Raw genomic sequence first — 19,922 nt, 5'->3', positions numbered from 1 at the left:
GTGCCAGGCTTCCTGGCAGGGCCCCATTGCAAGTTTCCTCAGCAAGTGCTGTGGGGGAGCCTCCTGGTCCCCCTGCAGTGGTTTCTTAGGGAGGACAGTGGACTTGGTGGACACAGACATCAAAGGTTTCCTGGCTTCAGTCCAAGCAGCTGGCAGGTTCATCCTCCTCCCCAGAGCCCCACAACACCACCTCCAGCTCTGCAGCCTCTGCTCAGACTCTTCCTCCTGGATTTGATGCTTCCCCTATCTGCCCTTCCCTGCAGAGCTTTCCCTCTCTCTTCGCCTTATTTCTCTCTCCTCTCTCTCCTCTCTCTCTCTCTCTCTCTCTCTCTCTCTCTCTCTCTATATATATATATATATATATATATATATATATTTGTAAATCGTTCTTTTTCTCCCTCCTTCTCCTCCCCCGCTTCTCTCCTCCTTGCCATCCTTCACCAGCCCCAGAATGGGTCTCCCTCCCTTCCTCTCTCCGCCAGTATCTTCCTCTTCAGCTCTCACCCCTGCACCTCTCTCTTTGTATTCCTCTTGCCCTCTCAGAGCCTTGCCAGCATCTCTCCTCCCCCACCAGGCTTCTGCCTCCCCCCAGCCTCCCCATCTTCAGCTAGTCTCCTCCCCATTACTCCTCTCCCCTCCCCTCGGCCTCGCCCCACTGCCGGCCAGAATCTCAGGGCGGGGGGGTTCCACCGTGGGGGTCTCTGTGCCTCTCATTCTAGGGTCTACCTGCCGCCTCCTCACGGCAGGTTTATCGGGCATCCATCCTTTTCTGCCTGTGCATCTCCTACCACCGCTGTCGTCGCCGCTATCGCTTCTTCTATCTCCTCTCCCCACCCTCCCCTCTCTTCTCTTCTCCCTGCCCCTTTAAATCTGCCTGGCCCAGCCTCCCCCGTGATGCTGGGATGGAGCAAACATTGATTTGTGCTGGGATGGAATCGGTATTTTGATATTTTTTCCCTCTCCCAACCATAAGAAGAAAAAAACATAATAAAAACACCCCTTCTTGGTAGCCCCCTCTCCCTTCCCACCCAGCTCCCAGCTCCTCTTCCCTATCTCCATCCGAGGCAGAATTTTCCCCCTACACTATTCTCCCCTCTTCCCTCGCCACTACCTCCCCACCCCCCCCCCCCACACACACACACACCCCGCCTGGTCTTCCAGCTGGGCTCCCCCACCTTTGCTCTCTGGGTTGGAGCAGTCTCTCCGGAAGGGGAGGGGGCTTGATTTGTCCTGGCGAGGTCGGAGTGGAGGTATCCAGCCATGGACGCCGTGCCTGGGAGGCAGCCTGAGCCCCAGCCCACATGGTGAGTAACCTACCCACTCCCTCCTGCCTGTCTGCCCACCCCCACCCTCGCGTTTGCCCTGCAGAGCCTCCCCCATCCCTATCCTTTTCCCCACCAAACCCTCTGCCCACCTTGCTCAGATCTCCTCCGCTACATTGCCCCGTTTGCCTGGGAGGCCAGAGAACCCAGATAGATAGGTCTGACAGCAGCCAAGTAAGCGTAGGGCCTAAGACTCTGCCCAGCCCCCTCTCAGGACCCTCCTCCCCAAAACTGCCATCCACACTGGACACTTTGGGGTTCTAGATTGGAGAAGTGGGACTCCCGCTTGGGGTTGGGACCCAAAGTCATGGGAGGGGTCCTCTACAAGGATAGAGAGGTGAAGGAGCCCCCATGCCTCCAAAGCTTAGGAGCTGCTGTAAGATGCTACCGAAGGTGGGGGGTTGGGGGCGGTGCTAATGCCCCCGAGCCACTGGGCCAAGGAGCCGCGGGCAAAGAGGAGGGGCCTCGCTCACCATTTCCCCCCCTCCCCTTTCTCCGCAGCCACTCAGGATGAGGGTCCGGCCCTGCCAGCCCGCGCTGGGGCCCCCCCGCCCGGCCCCAGTCTAACTGCCCCCGCCCCCAGGCCTCGCCCGGCTCCCAGGCCCCCAGCCGGCTCTCCAGCCCCAGGATGCGCTGAGCCGCCGGGGGGCTGAGGCCGCGCCAACTACATGCATGTCCCCCGGGGGCAAGTTCGACTTTGACGACGGGGGCTGCTACGTGGGCGGCTGGGAGGCGGGGCGGGCACATGGCTACGGCGTGTGCACCGGGCCCGGCGCCCAGGGCGAGTACAGCGGCTGCTGGGCACACGGCTTCGAGTCACTGGGCGTCTTCACGGGGCCCGGCGGACACAGCTACCAGGGCCACTGGCAGCAGGGCAAGCGTGAAGGGCTGGGCGTGGAGCGCAAGAGCCGCTGGACGTACCGCGGCGAGTGGCTGGGCGGGCTGAAGGGGCGCAGCGGCGTGTGGGAGAGCGCGTCCGGCCTGCGCTACGCCGGGCTCTGGAAGGACGGCTTCCAGGACGGCTACGGCACCGAGACCTACTCCGACGGAGGTGCGGGCCCGGCCCCTGCTGTCTGTCTGCTCGTCCGCGCCTCCCAGTCGGTCTGGCCCGCGTATGCCTTTCCCCGCCATAGCTCCCCCACCCCCATGCCCTGCTCTCTTCCCATCCCCATCCCCATCCCCATCCCCATGGACATGCACTCCTGCGCCCATCGCTCTGTCCTCTCCTCCCCGCATCGCACACGCCCTACTCGTTTGTCAGCCCCCTGCCTGCTTTTCCCTCTCCCCAATCTACCTGTTCCTCCCTCTCCCCCGCCCCCCTCCATCTGCTTGACCCTCACACACCCCGCCTGCCAGCCCCTTACACTCCTCTCTGCCGGTCCCATACACCTCCCCTCTCCACCTACCTGTCCCTAACACCCCTGCTCTGCCTGTCCCCTCACATTTCCTTGGTCGGCTTGCCCCTCCTCGTCCCGTTTGCTTGTCACATGGCTGTCTCAAACATTCCGTCAGCCTGTCCCTTACACCCTCCGGACTCTGTCCTCCACACACCACAGCCTGCCTGCGCCTCTTCCTTTCTCTTGTCTACCTACACTGGCAAAATTCACACCTCTGCTGCTTGTCCGTCTTCACTACGCTTTTCCACACCTTCCGACCCAACCTGGCCTGTCCCCAGCCCTAGTGCCCTTCCCTGACTTCCACGCTAAGGCTTCCAAGGGTGCTTGGGGCCTGGGGTCCAAGGAGCAGCAGGTCCTGATTCGTTCTCCCCCTCCTACCCCGCCCGCAGGCACCTACCAGGGCCAGTGGCAGGCTGGGAAGCGCCACGGCTACGGGGTGCGCCAGAGCGTACCCTACCATCAGGCGGCGCTGCTGCGCTCACCCCGCCGCACCTCTCTGGACTCCGGCCACAGCGACCCCCCGACGCCGCCCCCGCCCCTGCCCCTTCCCGGCGACGAGGGAGGCAGCCCGGCCTCCGGCTCTCGGGGCGGCTTCGTGCTAGCCGGGCCTGGGGACGCTGACCGTGCGTCTTCCCGCAAGCGCACCCCCGTGGCCGGCGGCTTCTTCAGCCGCTCGCTGCTGCTTAGCGGGCTCCGTGCGGGCGGGCGCCGCAGCTCCTTGGGCAGCAAGCGAGGCTCCCTGCGTAGCGAGGTGAGCAGCGAGGTGGGCAGTACAGGGCCCCCGGGCTCTGAGGCCAGCGGGTCCCTGGCCCAAGCGCCGCCCGCCCTCATCGAGGGCTCTGCCACTGAGGTATATGCGGGCGAATGGCGCGCGGACCGGCGCAGTGGCTACGGCGTGAGCCAGCGCTCCAACGGGCTTCGCTACGAGGGCGAGTGGCTGGGCAACCGGCGGCACGGCTACGGGCGCACCACTCGCCCCGACGGCTCCCGTGAAGAGGGCAAGTACAAGCGCAACAGGCTGGTGCACGGGGGGCGCGTGCGCAGTCTCCTGCCTCTGGCCCTTCGGCGGGGCAAAGTCAAGGAGAAGGTGGACAGGGCCGTCGAGGGCGCCCGTCGAGCAGTGAGTGCTGCCCGCCAGCGCCAGGAGATTGCCGCTGCCAGGTGGGCATCGGGTGCAGAGGCCAAAGCAGGGCTAAGGGGAGAAGGTACCCTGGGGACAGGGAAGGAAGTTGGTGCCTAAAGGAGGACCCAGACACGTGGCCTGGGGCCTAGTGGGGAAGAGCAGGCCTAGGGCCAGGCAGTTGTAGCGCTGGGTGTTTGGAGTGTTTATTTCTGAGGCTACAGGTGGCTGTGGGTGTAACTGTGGGTGGCTGGGTATTTGAGGGAAGCTGTGTTAGAATGTGAGTGTGTCTCAGTGTCTTTTGTGGGGACATGTATCATTGTGTGTGGGATTAGCAATGAACACTGCCTTGTGCAGGCCCAGAAACCTCTTAGAACTCAGATATGTTCCTAGTCTTCCTCTTCTTGCAGCTAATCTAGCCTCCAGGCCTCAGATGGGGAGCAGCAGCCCTGGGCAAGGAGACAGAGCAGGCATTCCTAACCACAGTTCAGCCTGCCCACAGTCCATGGGGAGGTCTAGTTTGTACAGCTGACCTATCCACCTAAAAGGACCATATTTTCCAAGTCCCTCTGAGCTTTGCCTCCTCTGCCTCCTGTTCTTTACCCACTGATAAAGATTTGAAGGGAGGAAGCTTGCTGGTAAATGAATTGTTTTCCTGCAAATCAGATTACATTTTCATCCCTCAGGAACCTTGTTATTTAAAGCAGAGCTGTCTGGTACAATGTAAGGCAAATACATGATTTTAAGTCTTCTAATATCATATGAAAAAGAAAAAGAAACAGATAAGGTGAACTTAAATAATATGTTTTTATTTAAACCAATACATCCAAAATATTACCTCTTTAACCCATGGTCAATATATAATTATAAATGAGATGTTTTACATCCCCTCCCTTTTTTTTACTAAATCTTTGACATCTAGTATGTATTTTACACCTATAGCACATCATTTCAATTCAGGTTAGCCATGTTTTAAGTGTTTAATAGCTACATATGACTTGTGATGACTGGAGTAGATAGCCCAGGTCTAAAGAGAGCCAAAAATCCATTTGTAATGGAATCCACAGGCCCCTGATTTATGCAACTCACACTTATGAATTTTTATATATTGGATTTTATTTAAAGGGGAGGGCACAGGTGAAGAATTTTGTTTAATTTTTAGACTGTTCCAGAGGATCAGAGATCAAGATATGTCTAAATATACTTCAGTGGATTTGTATGAGTGACACGGGATGTGTGTGTACATGTCATATCCATAGTAGATGCCTGAGCCAGAGAATGTCTCTCTGTATACATGTGTGAGCATCTGGATGGTTAGAGTCCAGGGCCTTAAGCCAGGGGAGGGGGAAGGCAGAGCACCAGGGAGCACTTCAGGCTAGATGGGGAGTGGGCATGTGCAGGGAAAATAAACGGATCTCAGTAGCTGGAAGATCAAGCAGTGGGAGGAGGCTGGTTGGTCTCCCCAGCAACAGGCCTGGCAAACCTGATTGGCTGTGAGCTGCCATGGAAACAAGCAGAGCCTTAGCAGCAAATGCCTTTGCCAGGTAGCCTGAGCCTGGCTTGATGCCAAAGCACAGACTGGGTCTACTGCCTGGACTTGATCATCCACACCCTCCCCACTCAAAAACATAGTCAGTTTTGCTGGGGGTTTTTTGTTTTTGTTTTTTTACCACCAACAGAACTCAATGTAACCCAAGACTGGTATCCTCATCCCCTGCCCTAAACCCTGAGACCAGCTCAGTTTTAGGACAGGACTGGTCATATAGAGTCTGAAAGCCCTAAGATGGACAAATAACATTATCTGAGGTCCCTCCAAGCAGGCTCTTAAGGGGCTTGACCCACCAGGTTTGATGGGAGAAGGCTGACCATATTTTCCAAGGTACAGGCAGAGCAGGTGGACATAAGTCTGCAATGGACACCACCATCCTTCTCCCCACCCCCATACTTAGACTGTCTTCCTAGGCCAGATTAAAGGGGCCTGGGGCCAGAGGGAATCCTGGGTCTTGATCCATTCAAACCCATGGCAAGTATTTCAGTCAGAATTACAGAACTAATTTAATGATTACAAGGCATCTACCATTAACAACAGAGGGTGAAAGGGAAGGGAAAATTTTAAAAAGTGTCTGATACCAGAGAGAGAACTGGGAAACAACAGCAGGGAACGGATCGATAATGCTTCAAGGTAATCTGTACCTAAGGAGCAGGGCGGGATGGGAGGGGGGCTGTAGAAGGGAGACCAGGAGCTTACCCAGAAGGTAGAATTACACAGTGGTGAGAAAGCATGCCTGTTAGCAGGGAGAGAGAATAGATAATAGCAAAAGGGGGGACCCACCCTTACTCCACTTCCGAGTTCAGAAAGGATGAGATGGGGCAGGGGGCAGTGGCAGTGAGGAAGCAGAGAACAATGTAATAAATGAAGAGGCTGGGGAAAAGCAAGATGTGAGATTCTCATGTCAGGAAATCTGCAAGGAGAGGCAGGATTCAATAAGGACTAGCAGTGGTGGGGAGGGACATAAAGGCTCCTAATGGGGAGAGGGTGGATTAGAGCAGCGGCTGCCAACCAGTGGTCCGTGGACCACTGGTGGTCCGTGAGGTCCGAAAGGTTGGCGACCACTGGCTTAGAGTAAAGGCTAGGTGCGGGGAGGGCAACGCTGTTAGAAGGGCAGAGTTGAGGTACAGAAAAACATCCTGGACCCCACAAAAAGCTGTGTGATCCCAGGGAGTGTGAGAGGAGTTGATAACAACAGGAGGGACTAGCAGTAAAGAGGGCAGGCAGGCATAGCTTATAAGCACCAAGCAGGTGGGACTGCAGAGGGATGTGCTAAAAGAGTAAGGTCTCAGTTCTCAGTAGGAAGCGAGCAGGACAGGAATGGAATAATAGGGTTGAGGGCAGCAGGGGAGGGCCTCGCCTGGCCTGTAGCTTGAAGAAGGGAAGTGTCACTACATAATGTAATGGTGGAAGGGTGTGAGAGGACCAGGAGGGTATGATGACAGCAGGCACAGCCCAGGTCTAGGAGAGGAAACCAAAGGCCAGCTGCCCTGCCAGACAGGGGATGTGCTGTGGTGGGGACATGGGCCAGGGGGCTGGAACATCTGAGCAGATCTGCTAAATCCCTGTCCCTGGAACTTGACAGGGCAGCAGACGCCCTTCTAAAGGCAGTAGCAGCCAGCAGCGTGGCTGAGAAGGCTGTGGAGGCTGCTCGAATGGCCAAACTGATAGCCCAGGACCTGCAACCCATGTTAGAGGCCCCAGGTAAGGCATGGGAAGCTGGGGATGGGGGTGGACCCCATGGGGAGCTGGAAGGGAAAGAGGAAGGGAATCCCCACAGGAGACTGGGGATGGGAAAGCCAAGATATGAGGGTTTGAGAGGACAGAGGGTGGCAGGGTTGGGAATAGAACTGAGAATTGATGAAATAGGGTAATAAGGACAAGGAGTTGTGTCTTGCAATGATTGGCTGTAAGTTTGGGGATACCAAAGTCCTGGGAGGTGCCCAGTTGGAGGGATAAAGCGGTAGCTTTTGCAGTCCAAGGCAAGTTGCCCCCTCTGATTCTTAGCTATCCCTGCCCCAGGCCGCAGACCCAGGCAGGACTCAGAAGGTTCCGACACAGAGCCCTTGGATGAGGACAGCCCTGGAGTGTATGAGAATGGACTGACCCCCTCAGAGGGCTCCCCTGAACTGCCCAGCAGTCCTGCCTCCTGCCGCCAACCCTGGCGACCCCCAGCCTGCCGGAACCCACTGCCTCCTGGAAGGGACAGGGGTCCCTTCTCCAGCCCTAAAACTTGGCCTGAGGAGTGGGGGGGCCCAGGTGAGCAGGCAGAGGAACTAGCTGGCTATGAGGCCGAGGATGAGGCTGGGATCCAGGGCCCACGACCCAGAGACGGTTCCCCACTCCTTGGAGGCTGCAGTGACAGTTCCGGAAGTCTTCGCGAGGAGGAGGGGGAAGATGAAGAGCCCTTGCCCTTCATAAGGACCCTAGGGGCCTCGGAGCCTGAGCCTCTGGCCACACCAGTCCTGAGGGGACCCTCCTCAAGGGGTCCTGAAGCTGGGTGCCTGATGGAAGAGCTTGAGGAGCCAGCTGCAACCGAGAGGCCAGCCCAGCCGGTGAGACAGACACCCTTCATCCCACTTTGTGCCCGAGTCTCACTCCTTTCTGACCCTCTTCTCCTCACAGCCTTGCCTCTCCTCCTTTCCAGACCTCCCTCTGATCCCCTGAGGATTTGGATTTGGCTCCAGCTTTCTCTGTGCCTGCCCAGTCTTACACCATATCCTACCTCAAACATATTTAAAAACTTGAGAGCTGGCAGAAACCTTAGAGACCTTCATGTCCAACTCCCTCTTTTGACAGAAGGGGAAACTGAGTCACTGAGCACTTAAAGTAACTAGCCCAAGGTTACAAATGAATACTTAATGGTAGAGCCAGAACATCTTTCCCTGTTCTCCTTCCATATCATTTCCAGCTCCCAGTTTCCTACTCCACCCCCACCCCACCTCCACACTTTCTCTCTTTGGTGCCCAGAAATAAAAAAGGAAAAGTTTGTTCCCTCCCTGCCCCAACTCTCCCTCCCTCTTCTGGGAAGAAGGGAAATAGGAAAGAAGGCAGAAAACTAGGAGGGGTGGAGTTTCCCCAGAACCCTCTACTCTGATTGGACTCCAGGCCTTCTGTTTCCTAGCAACCACATCCTCATCCCTTTCTGCTTTACTGCAGTACCAGCTGCTGCTGCCAATGTATGCTACTAAGGCCAGACACCTTCTGCCTGGGCCATGTGACATGCTGGTGGGAGTAGAGTGGAAGGAGGAGGGGGGAAGGGTTATTCCTGACTTAAAGGAGCCAGAGGGAAGGTGGGGCCCTGGCTGGGAGAAGAGGAGTGTTTTGTAATCCAAGACAAAAGTTGGTGATCCCCATGCTTTGGCCTCTAAGGAGACATGTCTGGAACTCTTCTGCTTTGCCACCTTGGCCAGGGCAGGAAGGTGGAACAGGTCACTGGACCTGGTGCTCAGGGACTGAGCCTGCATTTTCCCTGTCTCTCTAGGGAGCTGCCAACCCCCTGGTGGTGGGAGCCGTGGCCCTCCTGGACCTCAGCCTGGCGTTCCTGTTCTCCCAGCTCCTCACCTAAGGCTCCTGCCTGGCCTAATTCTGGCTTTGGTTGCTGCCTCTTCACTCCTTTGACCTGCCTTTTTTTTTTTTTTTTTTTTTTTTCCCTTTTCCTCCTCCTGCTTGTGTTTTCTCCTATATTTTTTTCCCTCTTCTCCCTTTCCTTTTCTGTTTTCCTTTGTTTTTGTCTCTTGCTTTTTCTTTCTTGCTCTCTTTTCAGATTCTCTCATTTATTCTGGATCTGTCTCTGTCTTCCTCACTCCCTGTCCCACCCCAACTCTTTCTTTCTCTAGATTGTTTACATATGAAGGGCTTTTCTTGCTCAGAGTTGCTCTCTTCTCTGAGACACACAAATCTAAGTCAGACCATTGCCCCACACCCTGCCCATCTTTTCTTTAGACCTGAGCTTGGATGCGGGTGGGGTTTTGGTGTCCTGAGGAGTCTCCTGGAAGGTGAGTGGAAAAGAGGAAGAAAATGAGGAGGGCCTATACTGGTCAAGGCACTGGTCGAGCTCTGTGGCTCCCTAACCCAGGGCCCTGATGCCCCTCTGAGGCCTAGTGAAAAAGCTGGAGGAGGTACAGTCACCATCTCTGACTTTGGAGGATCCTATCTCCCCTCCAAGCACTGAGATAGGTTCTTCCCTAATTCCATCCTTCCCTGAAAAAGAGATATGAAGGGAAATGAAGAGGGATGACTCCCTAGCATCTCCCACTTTCTTTCCTCCACTGCCAGCCAGCCCCTCATCCAACCCCCTAGGGTGGCATGCCATGTCAAGAGCAATGTGTAAAGGAAAGAAAGAGCCCAATGCAGCCAAGTCCACCCACTGACATCTCCCACCCTTCTTTCTCCCCTAAGAGTTTATTTGGTTGGTCTGGACTCACTTGTGGCCTTTGATTAAATTTCTAAGGGGCCTGAAGAAGACATTCCTACTGCAGAGGGTTAGAGGCACTTGAGCAAGGACACCACTCCCCAACTCTGGCAGTTGTGTTGGGGGAGGCAGTTTTGGGGAATGGAACCCGACCAGTTGGCAGGAACTCACAGGGCAGCATAAGTTGTGACAAGCTTAATTTCTAAGTAGGTTATATCTCTTCCCGCATCATATCAGAATCTTGTGAAATGGGTAAACAGAAAAAGGGGATCACAGGAAGCCAATGTATCATACACTTTTCCAGGCAGGGCAGAGGTGGGCGGAGAGCCCTGTTTGAGGTTGTGGCTGATCCCTGGTACTAACTTTTCCCCTGGGGGCAGGAAGCCCTAGGAAGAGGGGACTGTAAGGTCCCCAGGGGATCTTTCCTCCCTCCCCTGCATGAGGCAGAGGCAAGCTGCCTGCCAAACCCCTCCCTCAAGGAATGGCCTTGCCTGGGAATGCCCACCACACACACACACACACACACACACACACACACACACACACACACACCTCTTCTTTTTTTCTAGTCAAACTCTGTTTACTCCTTGGCCTGCCACCTTCCTTCCTTCCCTCTCAACCTTTACTTCTGATTTCTATTTCATGGAATTTGGGATTGAAGTTAAACTACAACAGTGCCGCCAACACCAAGTCTTGCAGGAAAAAAATACAAAGAAATTTAACAAAAAAAAAATATATTAATAAAAAAGTTCAAAAAAGGGGGAGACTGTCATCTCCTTTGTGGTGCAATGTTTTCAAACCTAAGCTCTCTGAGGATCCCCGCGTGGAGCCCTCTTGGGGAACCTCAGGCCTGTTAGCAGTCTCAAGGCTTCTATGTAGTTGAGAGTTCTTCTCCTAAACTCCAAAGCCTGAGGTCAGAGTACCCAAGACGGCTCAGCAGGGCGGCCCAAGAGGGGCGGGGTCCCGTGATGGGGGCGGGGAGAGGGAAGGACCAGACCAAGCACCAACCCCCGCCCGGCCCTGCACCAGGAAACGCCTGGGGGAGAGGAGCGGAGTGGAGACAGAAGCCAGGTGAGGCTGGCGTCTTGTGCTGGGGAAGCTGGGGCCCTAAGATGTGAGCGCTGGGAGGAATCCCGCGGAAGAAATAGCGCAGAGCCCTGGAAGGAAAGGCACGGCTGAGCCAGGGATGGGGAATCAGGTGGGGCGAAGGGGGGCAAATAGGCGGGGTTCCACCGCATGCTCTGTAGGAGCGGGTGCAGGGCGGGGCGGGGCGGGGACGCATGCGTAGTGGGGGTCGCCTCCGGCGGGGAGAAGAGGGCGGAGTTTGGAGACTTCCATGGGGAAAGGTGAATGTAGGCTCAGTTTTAGAGTAGCTGTGGGACCCCGGCCTTCGGGATCTTGGCACAGGGCAAGCCTGGGCAGAAAGGCCAGAGACGGTGAAAGTCCTCTCCATTCCCGGGCTATGCTCCCCCCACGCCACCCCCAGGATGGTGATGTCTTCGCTGAAGCTTCAAGATCTAATCGAGGAGATTCGAGGGGCCAAGACCCAGGCCCAGGAGCGGGAAGTGATCCAAAAGGAGTGTGCCCACATCCGGGCCTCCTTCCGCGATGGGGACCCTCTGCATAGGCACCGCCAGCTGGCCAAACTGCTCTATGTCCACATGCTGGGCTACCCCGCCCACTTTGGACAGGTACTGCTCAGGGATGCCTTCCTTCTGAGTTTGATGAGGGAGGCTGCTGGGATAGGGTCTTGGACCTGCTCACCTATTTGTGCTGCCCCTATTTTTTAATTCTACAATGTTCCAAGCCCTCACAGCATGCAGCACCGACCTCCTTCCCCATTACAGCCTCTATTGGTCATCAGGTGGACTGAACCCTTCATTCTCTGGCCAGCCCCATTCAGGGCACCTCCTCTCCTCTCCCATTCCCCTCAACTTCCTTTTCTTGAAACTACCCACCAACTCTGAATTTTCTAAGCCTCTCCTTTTGTGGAAGGGAGAGTGATGGGATATGGTGCCCTGAGAAGTTAACCTGGTGTTAAGGAGGAAGATAGAAAAGGGATGTTGGTGCCTCCAGTTTCACTCTTGTCCCTTCCTGGTCTGCCTCTTTCCCTATAGATGGAGTGCCTGAAACTGATCGCCTCCCCCAGGTTCATAGACAAGAGGGTGGGCTACCTGGGGGCCATGCTTCTACTAGATGAGAGGCAGGATGCCCACCTGCTCATTACCAACAGCATCAAGAAGTGAGAGCTTCTGGGAAGCACTTGGAATCAGGGAGATGGGAGAGTGGGGAACTGGGAACTCCCAGGGGGCTGCTTGCTGTAGGTACTGGAAGGACTGGAGGCTTGACTGACGGTCTTCCCAAAACTCTGCAGCGACCTGAGCCAGGGTATTCAGGCCGTACAAGGCCTGGCCCTGTGCACTCTGAGCACCATGGGCTCTGCTGAGATGTGCCGGGACCTGGCCACTGAGGTGGAGAAACTGCTCCTGGAGCGAAGCCCCTACGTGCGTAAGAAGGTGAGATAGCGGGACTCTAGAAACTTGTCCCTCCAGAAACTGTCCTGTTTGCCATATGGCAGGGGTGGGGGCCCATCCTGGCAGACCCCTGTCCTCTCTGAGCTCCCTGACCTCTGCAGGCTGTTCTGACTGCAGTTCACATGATCCGAAAAGTCCCTGAGCTCTCCGACACCTTCCTCCCAGTTTGTGCCAAACTGCTTCGCGAACGTCACCACGGTAAGACCCTGGGGCTCCCCATCCCCTCCTCAGCTCTGGCTGTGGCCAAAGGCGGAAAATGGGACAGGAACCTTAGCTCACTGGAGAAGGGTAGTATGTGCACACACACAGTAGACTCTCCTGTGCCCCTGGCCCACCATTCACTTCCCCTGCCCTGACACCAGGCGTCCTGCTGGGCACCATCACGCTGATCACAGAGCTCTGCGAACGAAGCCCTGCAGCCCTCAAGCACTTTCGAAAGGTGGGCTGGTGAAGGGACAGGCCCTGGGCCAGGAAAAGAGGGGCAGTGGGGTTGGAATGGGGCTCATGGTTGAGAAGATTAGGAAGACTGCCCAGATAAGGCTGTGCCCTCCCTCCAGGTGGTGCCCCAGCTGGTACAGATCCTCCGGACTCTGGTGACAACAGGATACTCCACCGAACACAGCATATCTGGAGTCAGTGACCCTTTCCTACAGGTGGGCTGAGCTTCTCTGCTGTATCCCTGGAACAGAGAGCTTGGCAGTAAGCCTGTGGCCAGTGGTCACCTCCCGGAGAACACTTTGGCTCAGTTAGTGTCTTGGGCAGGGTAGGGTGGCAGGCACAGGACTGCCCAGGTCATCTGAGGACCTGTGCAGGGAAAGGATGCCTAAAGGTCAGAAAATCCAGTTTACTAACAGTAAAAAAACAGCCTGTCCCCAAATCCCTTGGCCCCACATATCTCTGGGTCTCCTCCCAAGGCCTAAGGGACCTGTGGCGCGGAGGCAGAGGGACAGGGAGGCTCTAGGAAACCTGCCAGACACCCCCCCCCCCCCCCAATGCTCTCCTCAATGTCGGATTTTTCTCCTCGGCCCCTTGGCTCCTTACCCTAAGAACCTCTCCACCTCTCCACCTTTAATCCAAACGCAGGTCCAGATACTCCGTCTGCTTCGGATTCTGGGCCGGAACCATGAGGAGAGCAGTGAAAGCATGAATGACTTGCTGGCCCAGGTGGGGGACGGGGAAGGGCGCTGGTTACGTATGTTGCTCTGTGATCCCACCTGGGCAGCTCTCACATGGTAACGCACCATGAGGTGGCCATATAATCAGGTCTCCATTTCCCTCCAGACTGTGATATCCATGAGGGACACAGCCTGCCTCAGTATGGTGGCCCTGGTACATAGTGTGTGGGGGCTTAGGGAACTTTGTTAGCTGGTTGAGGACTGAATGACATTGTGGAGACCTTCCAGAGACTTGAGGAGAGGACAGGGCCCATTTTACATGCATCTTCTGTCCCATCCATTCAGGTGGCCACTAATACAGACACCAGCCGAAATGCAGGCAGCGCGGTCCTGTTTGAGACTGTGCTCACCATTGTGGACATCCGCTCTGCAGCTGGCCTGCGGGTACCATCTCCTATACCTCCCACTGTGGCCCCACCCACCCACCCCAGCTGGGAAGACAGGTCCTGTGGCAGGCAGTCCCCACTTCTGAAGGAGCAGATTGCTCCTTCCCTAATTGTCCCTGACCTCTGCCTCCCATAGGTTCTAGCTGTCAACATCCTTGGCCGCTTCTTGCTCAACAGTGACAAGAATATTAGGTAAAAATGCCATGTGTCTGGCTGGGTTGTGCCACTGAACCCTGGCCCTCTGCCCTACTCCTCCCAGAGTCTCCCAATTCATTCTGATCCCTGCACCCAGGGCAGAATGGTGCGGGGAGGAGGGCTGCTGGCCATGGCATGATGGGGTCTCTCCCATTCTGTTCAGATACGTAGCCCTGACATCGTTGCTGCGACTGGTGCAGTCTGATCACAGCGCGGTGCAGCGACACCGGCCCACTGTGGTGGAATGTCTTCGGGAACCTGACGCCTCTCTCAGCCGGTGAGCAAGACAGAAGGCCCAGCTTCTGGTGGCCAAGATGTGGACCAGCTCAGAGCAGCTGGAGTAAGGGGACTAAGACTGGTGCTTGGGGAAGAGGAGGGCCTAAATTACCTCGTATAGACACATCTTTCTCCTGGCAGGCGGGCCCTGGAACTGAGTCTGGCTCTGGTGAACAGCTCCAACGTGCGAGCCATGACACAAGAGCTTCAAGGCTTCCTGGAGTCCTGCCCCCTTGATCTGCGGGCAGACTGTGCCTCAGGAATCCTGCTGGCCGCAGAGAGGTGAGGTGACAGGTGCCTAGGAGGCAGAGAGGGTGGAATCTGGGAGGGTCAGTGCTGGGACTGAAATGCCCTGTGTCCCCTAGGTTTGCCCCAACCAAGCGATGGCACATAGACACCATCCTGCGAGTGCTGACAATGGTGAGGCAGGGGCTGGTGTGAGAGAGCTGGGCAGGAGTAGGCAGGGCTCGCCACACTGACTTGGCCATGTACACTGCTCCAGGCGGGCACCCATGTTCGGGATGACGCGGTGGCCAACCTGACCCAGCTGATTGGCGGGGCCCAGGAGCTCCACGCCTACTCTGTGCGCTGCCTCTACAGTGCCCTGGCACGGGACATCTCCCAGGTAATGTTTCCACCACCCAGACTCCAGGCTACCCAACCCTCCCAGCCCTTCCTAAGCCAACTACTCCTTACACCTGGTTCCCAATGGTTTTTCCCTCAAAGTTATAACTTTCTACTTAGTGGAGGACATTCTCAAGGGCAGAGCCCTGGACTTCTGTCCTGGTTCTGGTACCTACTGGCTGTGTAACCAGATGACTAATGTAACTTTCTTTATGCTTGGCACACTCAGCTTTCTACCCTGCCCACCTCCCGAAACTGTCTTGCGGATCAAATGAGATCAATAAAAGCTCTTTCTGCATGTATTTGGGTTTTTGTTTTTTGGGTGTTTTATTTTACTTAAATGCTGAGTGAATTAATGGATGCCAGTCAGTATCTATAGCCCTCTTTTCATATATTAAGTAGGGACCCTCACTTTATCCTTGCTGCACCCTTTGTGGTTAGACCATGTAGTTCTGACGCTTGGCCACCAGAGGGCAGAGGAAGCCCAGGAACCAGGGCAGTGGGGGAACAAACTAACATAACTTCCTTGTGCCAAGGCCCTTTCCTTTACCCACCCCTCCAAACCTAAAGGGATGTCACAGGGTTTGGAAGTGAGGAGGGGACCCAGACACTGGCCCAGCATGTTTCTTATCCTACACAGCAACCACTGGTGCAAGTGGCAGCCTGGTGCATTGGGGAATACGGGGACCTTCTGCTGGAGGGGAGCTGCGAGGAAACTGAGCCACTTCAGGTGCGTACACTGAGGAGGGACTTGTCGGGGAAGGCAGGGCTGGCCCAGGGTCACTACCTGTGCCTCCCTCCCTCCCCGCAAAGGTGGAAGAAGAAGAAGTGCTGGCATTACTGGAAAGGGTGCTGCAGTCCCATATGTCTCTGCCAGCCACCCGAGGATACGCCCTCACAGCCCTCATGAAGCTTAGCACCCGGCTTCGTGGGGACAACAAGTAAGAAGGGGTTCCAGCCCCTCCCAGAGACCCTCTTCTTGGTGCCTCCAGTGACAATGTCCCTTCACTGTGCCCACCAGTTTCTGAGTTCCTCTCCAGGCACACACCCCATTACCCCCAATTCTTAGGTTCTTCCTTTTGAGCCAAGTATCATGGGCATCGCCCTGCTCTGTGGGGCCTCTCCCTTCCCTGCCACATCCTGGAGTTGAAGGGCAAGGCAGACTGCCATTCCCACTCACACACCACCCTATGGCCCAGCCGCATCCGCCAGGTGGTGTCCATCTATGGAAGCTGCCTGGACGTGGAGCTGCAGCAGCGGGCTGTGGAATACAACACACTCTTCCGGAAGTACGACCACATGAGGTGCGACTGGAAGTCTGCCCCAGCATAGAACCTAAATCCCTGCCCTCTCCCCAAATGCCCTCTTCCCAAAGTCCCTTTCTGGGTACCAGGGTCACAACCTCACTTGTGCCCTCCTCATCCAGTCAGAGCCTCCCACCCACAGTTCATTGGAGCTAAGCTGGCTGCCAACCCTCCTTGCTCATCTGGAAACCATCAATAGTGTGCCACCTTAGGAGCACTTCCAACCCACCATGAGCTCCATGTTCTTACTCCTCCTGCCACATGCCTCTTGTAAAAAGTGCAGGGTCCACCCAGAGGGACATACCTGCGTTCCATCCTCGCAGGGCGGCCATCCTAGAAAAGATGCCTCTTGTGGAACGAGGTGGCCCTCAGGCTGATGAGGAAGTGAAGGAAAGCCAAGAAGCAAGCCAACTTTTGGAACCAGCCCCTGTCCCCACAGAGCCCCAGGTAAGGAGGCGGAAGCCCCAGCGGGGAGAGGACTTGGTGGGGCTTCCATACCTAGCCCTGATCCTTCTGCCCTTTCCCCACAGGCCTCAAAGCTCTTGGATCTGTTAGATCTCCTGGATGGACCTTCTGAGGATTCCCAGCAGCCTCCCCCTGTGGATCCCTCCCCAGAAGGCACTTTAATACACCTGCTCGACCTTCCCTGTGCTCCCCTAGCCCCAGGTAAGCCTCAGTAAAAGGGAGATGTCGGGGCCGGGGGGTGGGGGAGGGCGGGTGTAGAAATGTGTTTCTTCTCTTTAGCCAAGCACTGAGGTTCAGGTACCCTCTTCCCTGCTGTGTGCCCCCCATCTTAGTAGATAAAAGGGTTCTGGCATGTACTCCCTTCCTAGATACCCTTCAATGTCTTCCCTTTGTTCCAGATGTCTTATCCTGGCCTGAAGACCCTGTTTCCTCCCTGGCCCATCTCATATACTTTCTTACTACCCACTCCACTGACCCCTCTTAGCTCCTCAGACCCTCTCACCTCAAGCCCTTGGCAATTCATGTTCTTTTTACATGGAATATTCTTTCCCTAGCACATCAAATGACTAGCTTATTCTTACTCTTCAAGCCTCAGCTAAAATGTCAGGTGCTTCCCCTACCACTCCTATTTTAGTTGGTTCCTCCCAGTTATTCTGGCCTAGTTTATTTCCTTCTAGCGCCAATTATAGTTTGTGATTATCTTGCTTTTCTTGTTTATTCTCTCCCCAACTAGACTGTCAGCTCCCCAACCAGACTGTCAGCTCCAACCTCTTGCCCACTTTGTCACTAGCATCTCAAGCAGTGCCCTGCACCCAGTGGGTGCTCACTTAAATTTTGTTGAATGGAAGAATGAGTGAACTCATCATTGGTCCATACAGTAAGCTGCTTCTCTCTTCCTTCTCCAGCTCCCATCCCAAATCTCAAAGTGTTTGAGCGGGAAGGACTACAGCTGAATCTGTCTTTTGTTAGACCCCCTGGAACCCCTACTTTGCTCTTAATCACTGTCACTGCTACCAACGCCTCAGAGGGTGATGTCACCCACTTCATCTGCCAGGCTGCTGTGCCCAAGGTTTGTAGAAGACCAGGATTCAGAGGTGGCCTGGGTACTCCAGGAGAAAAGGCCAATAAGTAGAGGAGGTGGATGGGAAAGAGAATGAGATGAGAAGGGAGTGCCATGCAGAGACAATCACTTGGGGAGTTATGGGAAGAGGGTTTGAAACTATTGGGTGTGCAGGGCTTGCCTGAACCTGCCCAATCTCCTATGTTCAGAGTTTCCAGCTGCAGCTACAGGTCCCCAGTGGGGACACAGTTCCAGCACAGGGTGGCCTTCCAGTGACCCAGGTCCTCCGAATCCTCAATCCTAACAAGGTGAGCTCCAGGAGCCTCCTGTGAATAAGACCCAGGGAAGAGAGAAGTCATCTGTGCTAACCCTGGTTTCCACTCTCCTATTCCTAGGCCCCCTTGCGGTTAAAGCTGCGCCTCACCTACAACCACTATGGCCGGTCAGTGCAGGAGATCTTTGAGGTGAACAACTTGCCTGTGGAGACATGGCAGTAACTCAGCCTCCACGCAGCCTGAAATCCTCTTGCGTCCCAGACCCCTGGGTTCCCAGGTTCTTGGAGCCTACGTCTGAGGACTACCAGCAGGTGGCGCTCTGGTCCTGTGCTTGCCATTGCAAAAACTGGAGGGGGCCCACCCCTCTCTCAGACAAATAATGAAAGTCCAATAAAGCCTGAGGGAGTGAGTTATATTTGTATATATTTGAGGTAGAAAATATATGAATAACAACAAAGAAAAAGTCTTAACAGGAAGTATGTATCTTCCCTTGGTCTCAGGAATCTGTTTCAACAAAGAAGGGTTTTCTTTCTACCGCTCTCTGGGCTGGGGAACAAATTTGACCCCACAAGAGGCACTTTACCATTTGGGCCAGAGCAGGGCACAGTGGCAAAATCAAACCACAATTTCTAGATTTCCAATAAGCATTCCTACCCGTATCCCCAACCTGCCGCTATTCCCCACACCACAAGGCAGGGAAATCCCTGCTGCCTCCCCTCATCTCTAACTCAGCTGTAAGGTGGTTTAGGAGCCGCTGGCAGAATCAATGGCATCGACCAAGGGAAGGGGGGTGGCAAGGGATTTTCCTGTGCTTAACTACTGATCACGGCTAAGTGGAAATCCTATAAACACGAGCGGAAATCAATGGAGGCTGCTTAGCGGCCAGGGGAGAGGGGCGGCCCACAGATTGCATCTGACGGATGAGGGAGAGAGGCAGCCTGGGAGGGCTCCACAAGGATAACTGAGGGTAGCATGAAGGAACAGGCAGAGCTGGTGAGAGAGGAGTCACAGTGGAAAGGGAAGCCAGGAGAACAGGCAAGTGAGGAAAGGAATGAACCCCATTAGGCTCAGAATTCTCTTCTCTGTTGTTGAGGAAGTGACACCTTAGCCCAGGCTACTGTCAGCATCATTAGTCCCCTCTGGCTTCTCTCTGGAGCTGTGTACTTCTAGCAGGCGCTGATAGTCCTGAGGCCGGAAACGCTGTAGGTACACGCTCAGCTTGGAAGGTGCTGTCTCCTGTGCCAACACACCTATAGGCAAAAGGAGAATAAGAGAAGCAGAAAGAGCTACAAATGCTTGAGTCTATTCCCTGCCCACACAGCTGGACCCCCAAGTTGTTTCCAAGGCAGCCCTGGGATTAAGAATGCCAGCCATCCAACCAGCTTGTGTAACCCACAGCCCACTCCCTGGTTTTGGAAGTGGGGCCTAAAAGGGCCACTTCTGGCAGGAGTGGGGCTGGGAAACGAAGCATGAGCTCCTCCTCCAGCAAGGAGAAATGGTAAAGAGGCACTTATGCACCATAAAGACAGAGGGGCCTGAGTATCAACTTATTTCAGTATATGGCTCCTGTCCCCCAATTAAGATTAAAGTCCATCTAGACAGGCCAAAGCTCATTAATTTGGTAATGAGGCACATGTAGAGATGCACACAGAGAGAAACCGAGGGATGTAGAAAGAAAAAGGAGAGCCCTAGCCAGTGTGGCTAGAGCATTGTCCAGTGCACGGAAGGGTCACAGGTTCAATTCTGATCAGGGCACATATCCAGGTTGCAGGTTCAATCCCCGGTTGGTGTGCATATGGGAGGCAACTGGTCAATGTTTCTCCCTC

General features: G+C 55.2%; 3 protein-coding genes across 19 annotated transcripts in view; 2 read left to right on the top strand and 1 right to left on the bottom strand.

Moving 5' to 3' along the window:
• Positions 1-916: 916 nt before the first annotated feature.
• JPH4 (junctophilin 4) lies at positions 917-10,574 on the top strand. The gene is made up of 6 exons (XM_080651462.1): positions 917-1,304; positions 1,824-2,373; positions 3,109-3,880; positions 6,974-7,092; positions 7,411-7,943; positions 8,873-10,574. The coding sequence occupies exons 2-6, from the start codon at positions 1,995-1,997 to the stop codon at positions 8,954-8,956; spliced, it is 1,887 nt and encodes a 628-aa protein (XP_080507588.1). The 5' UTR covers positions 917-1,304; positions 1,824-1,994; the 3' UTR covers positions 8,957-10,574.
• Positions 10,575-10,824: 250 nt separating this feature from the next.
• AP1G2 (adaptor related protein complex 1 subunit gamma 2) lies at positions 10,825-18,563 on the top strand. 2 transcript variants are annotated; one of them, XM_080645848.1, is made up of 22 exons: positions 10,825-10,873; positions 11,289-11,493; positions 11,920-12,044; positions 12,177-12,318; positions 12,438-12,534; positions 12,699-12,775; positions 12,894-12,989; positions 13,420-13,500; positions 13,797-13,895; positions 14,034-14,089; positions 14,256-14,369; positions 14,510-14,650; positions 14,734-14,788; positions 14,871-14,993; positions 15,633-15,722; positions 15,806-15,933; positions 16,192-16,296; positions 16,620-16,743; positions 16,827-16,962; positions 17,667-17,830; positions 18,031-18,129; positions 18,217-18,563. In XM_080645848.1, the coding sequence occupies exons 2-22, from the start codon at positions 11,290-11,292 to the stop codon at positions 18,316-18,318; spliced, it is 2,358 nt and encodes a 785-aa protein (XP_080501974.1). In that variant the 5' UTR covers positions 10,825-10,873; position 11,289; the 3' UTR covers positions 18,319-18,563. The 2 variants fall into 2 exon arrangements, with proteins under 2 accessions (XP_080501974.1, XP_080501975.1); XM_080645849.1 differs by lacking the exons at positions 10,825-10,873; positions 16,192-16,296 and having other exon boundaries at positions 11,193-11,493.
• The window catches only part of THTPA (thiamine triphosphatase), a 44,720-nt gene continuing 43,300 nt past the window's right edge, over positions 18,503-19,922 (bottom strand). For all 16 annotated transcript variants that reach the window (XM_080645877.1, XM_080645879.1, XM_080645873.1 and 13 more), the window contains one exon: positions 18,503-19,346. In XM_080645877.1, the coding sequence (XP_080502003.1) occupies positions 19,311-19,346 (36 nt within the window). In that variant the 3' untranslated portion in view covers positions 18,503-19,310. The remainder of the gene's footprint in view (positions 19,347-19,922) is intronic.

This window comes from Plecotus auritus, assembly GCF_963455305.1.
Source record: "Plecotus auritus genome assembly, chromosome: 1".
Lineage (NCBI taxonomy): Eukaryota > Metazoa > Chordata > Mammalia > Chiroptera > Vespertilionidae > Plecotus > Plecotus auritus.
Note: the sequence above shows the minus strand (reverse complement) of the source record. Positions and strands in the feature narration are given on the sequence as shown.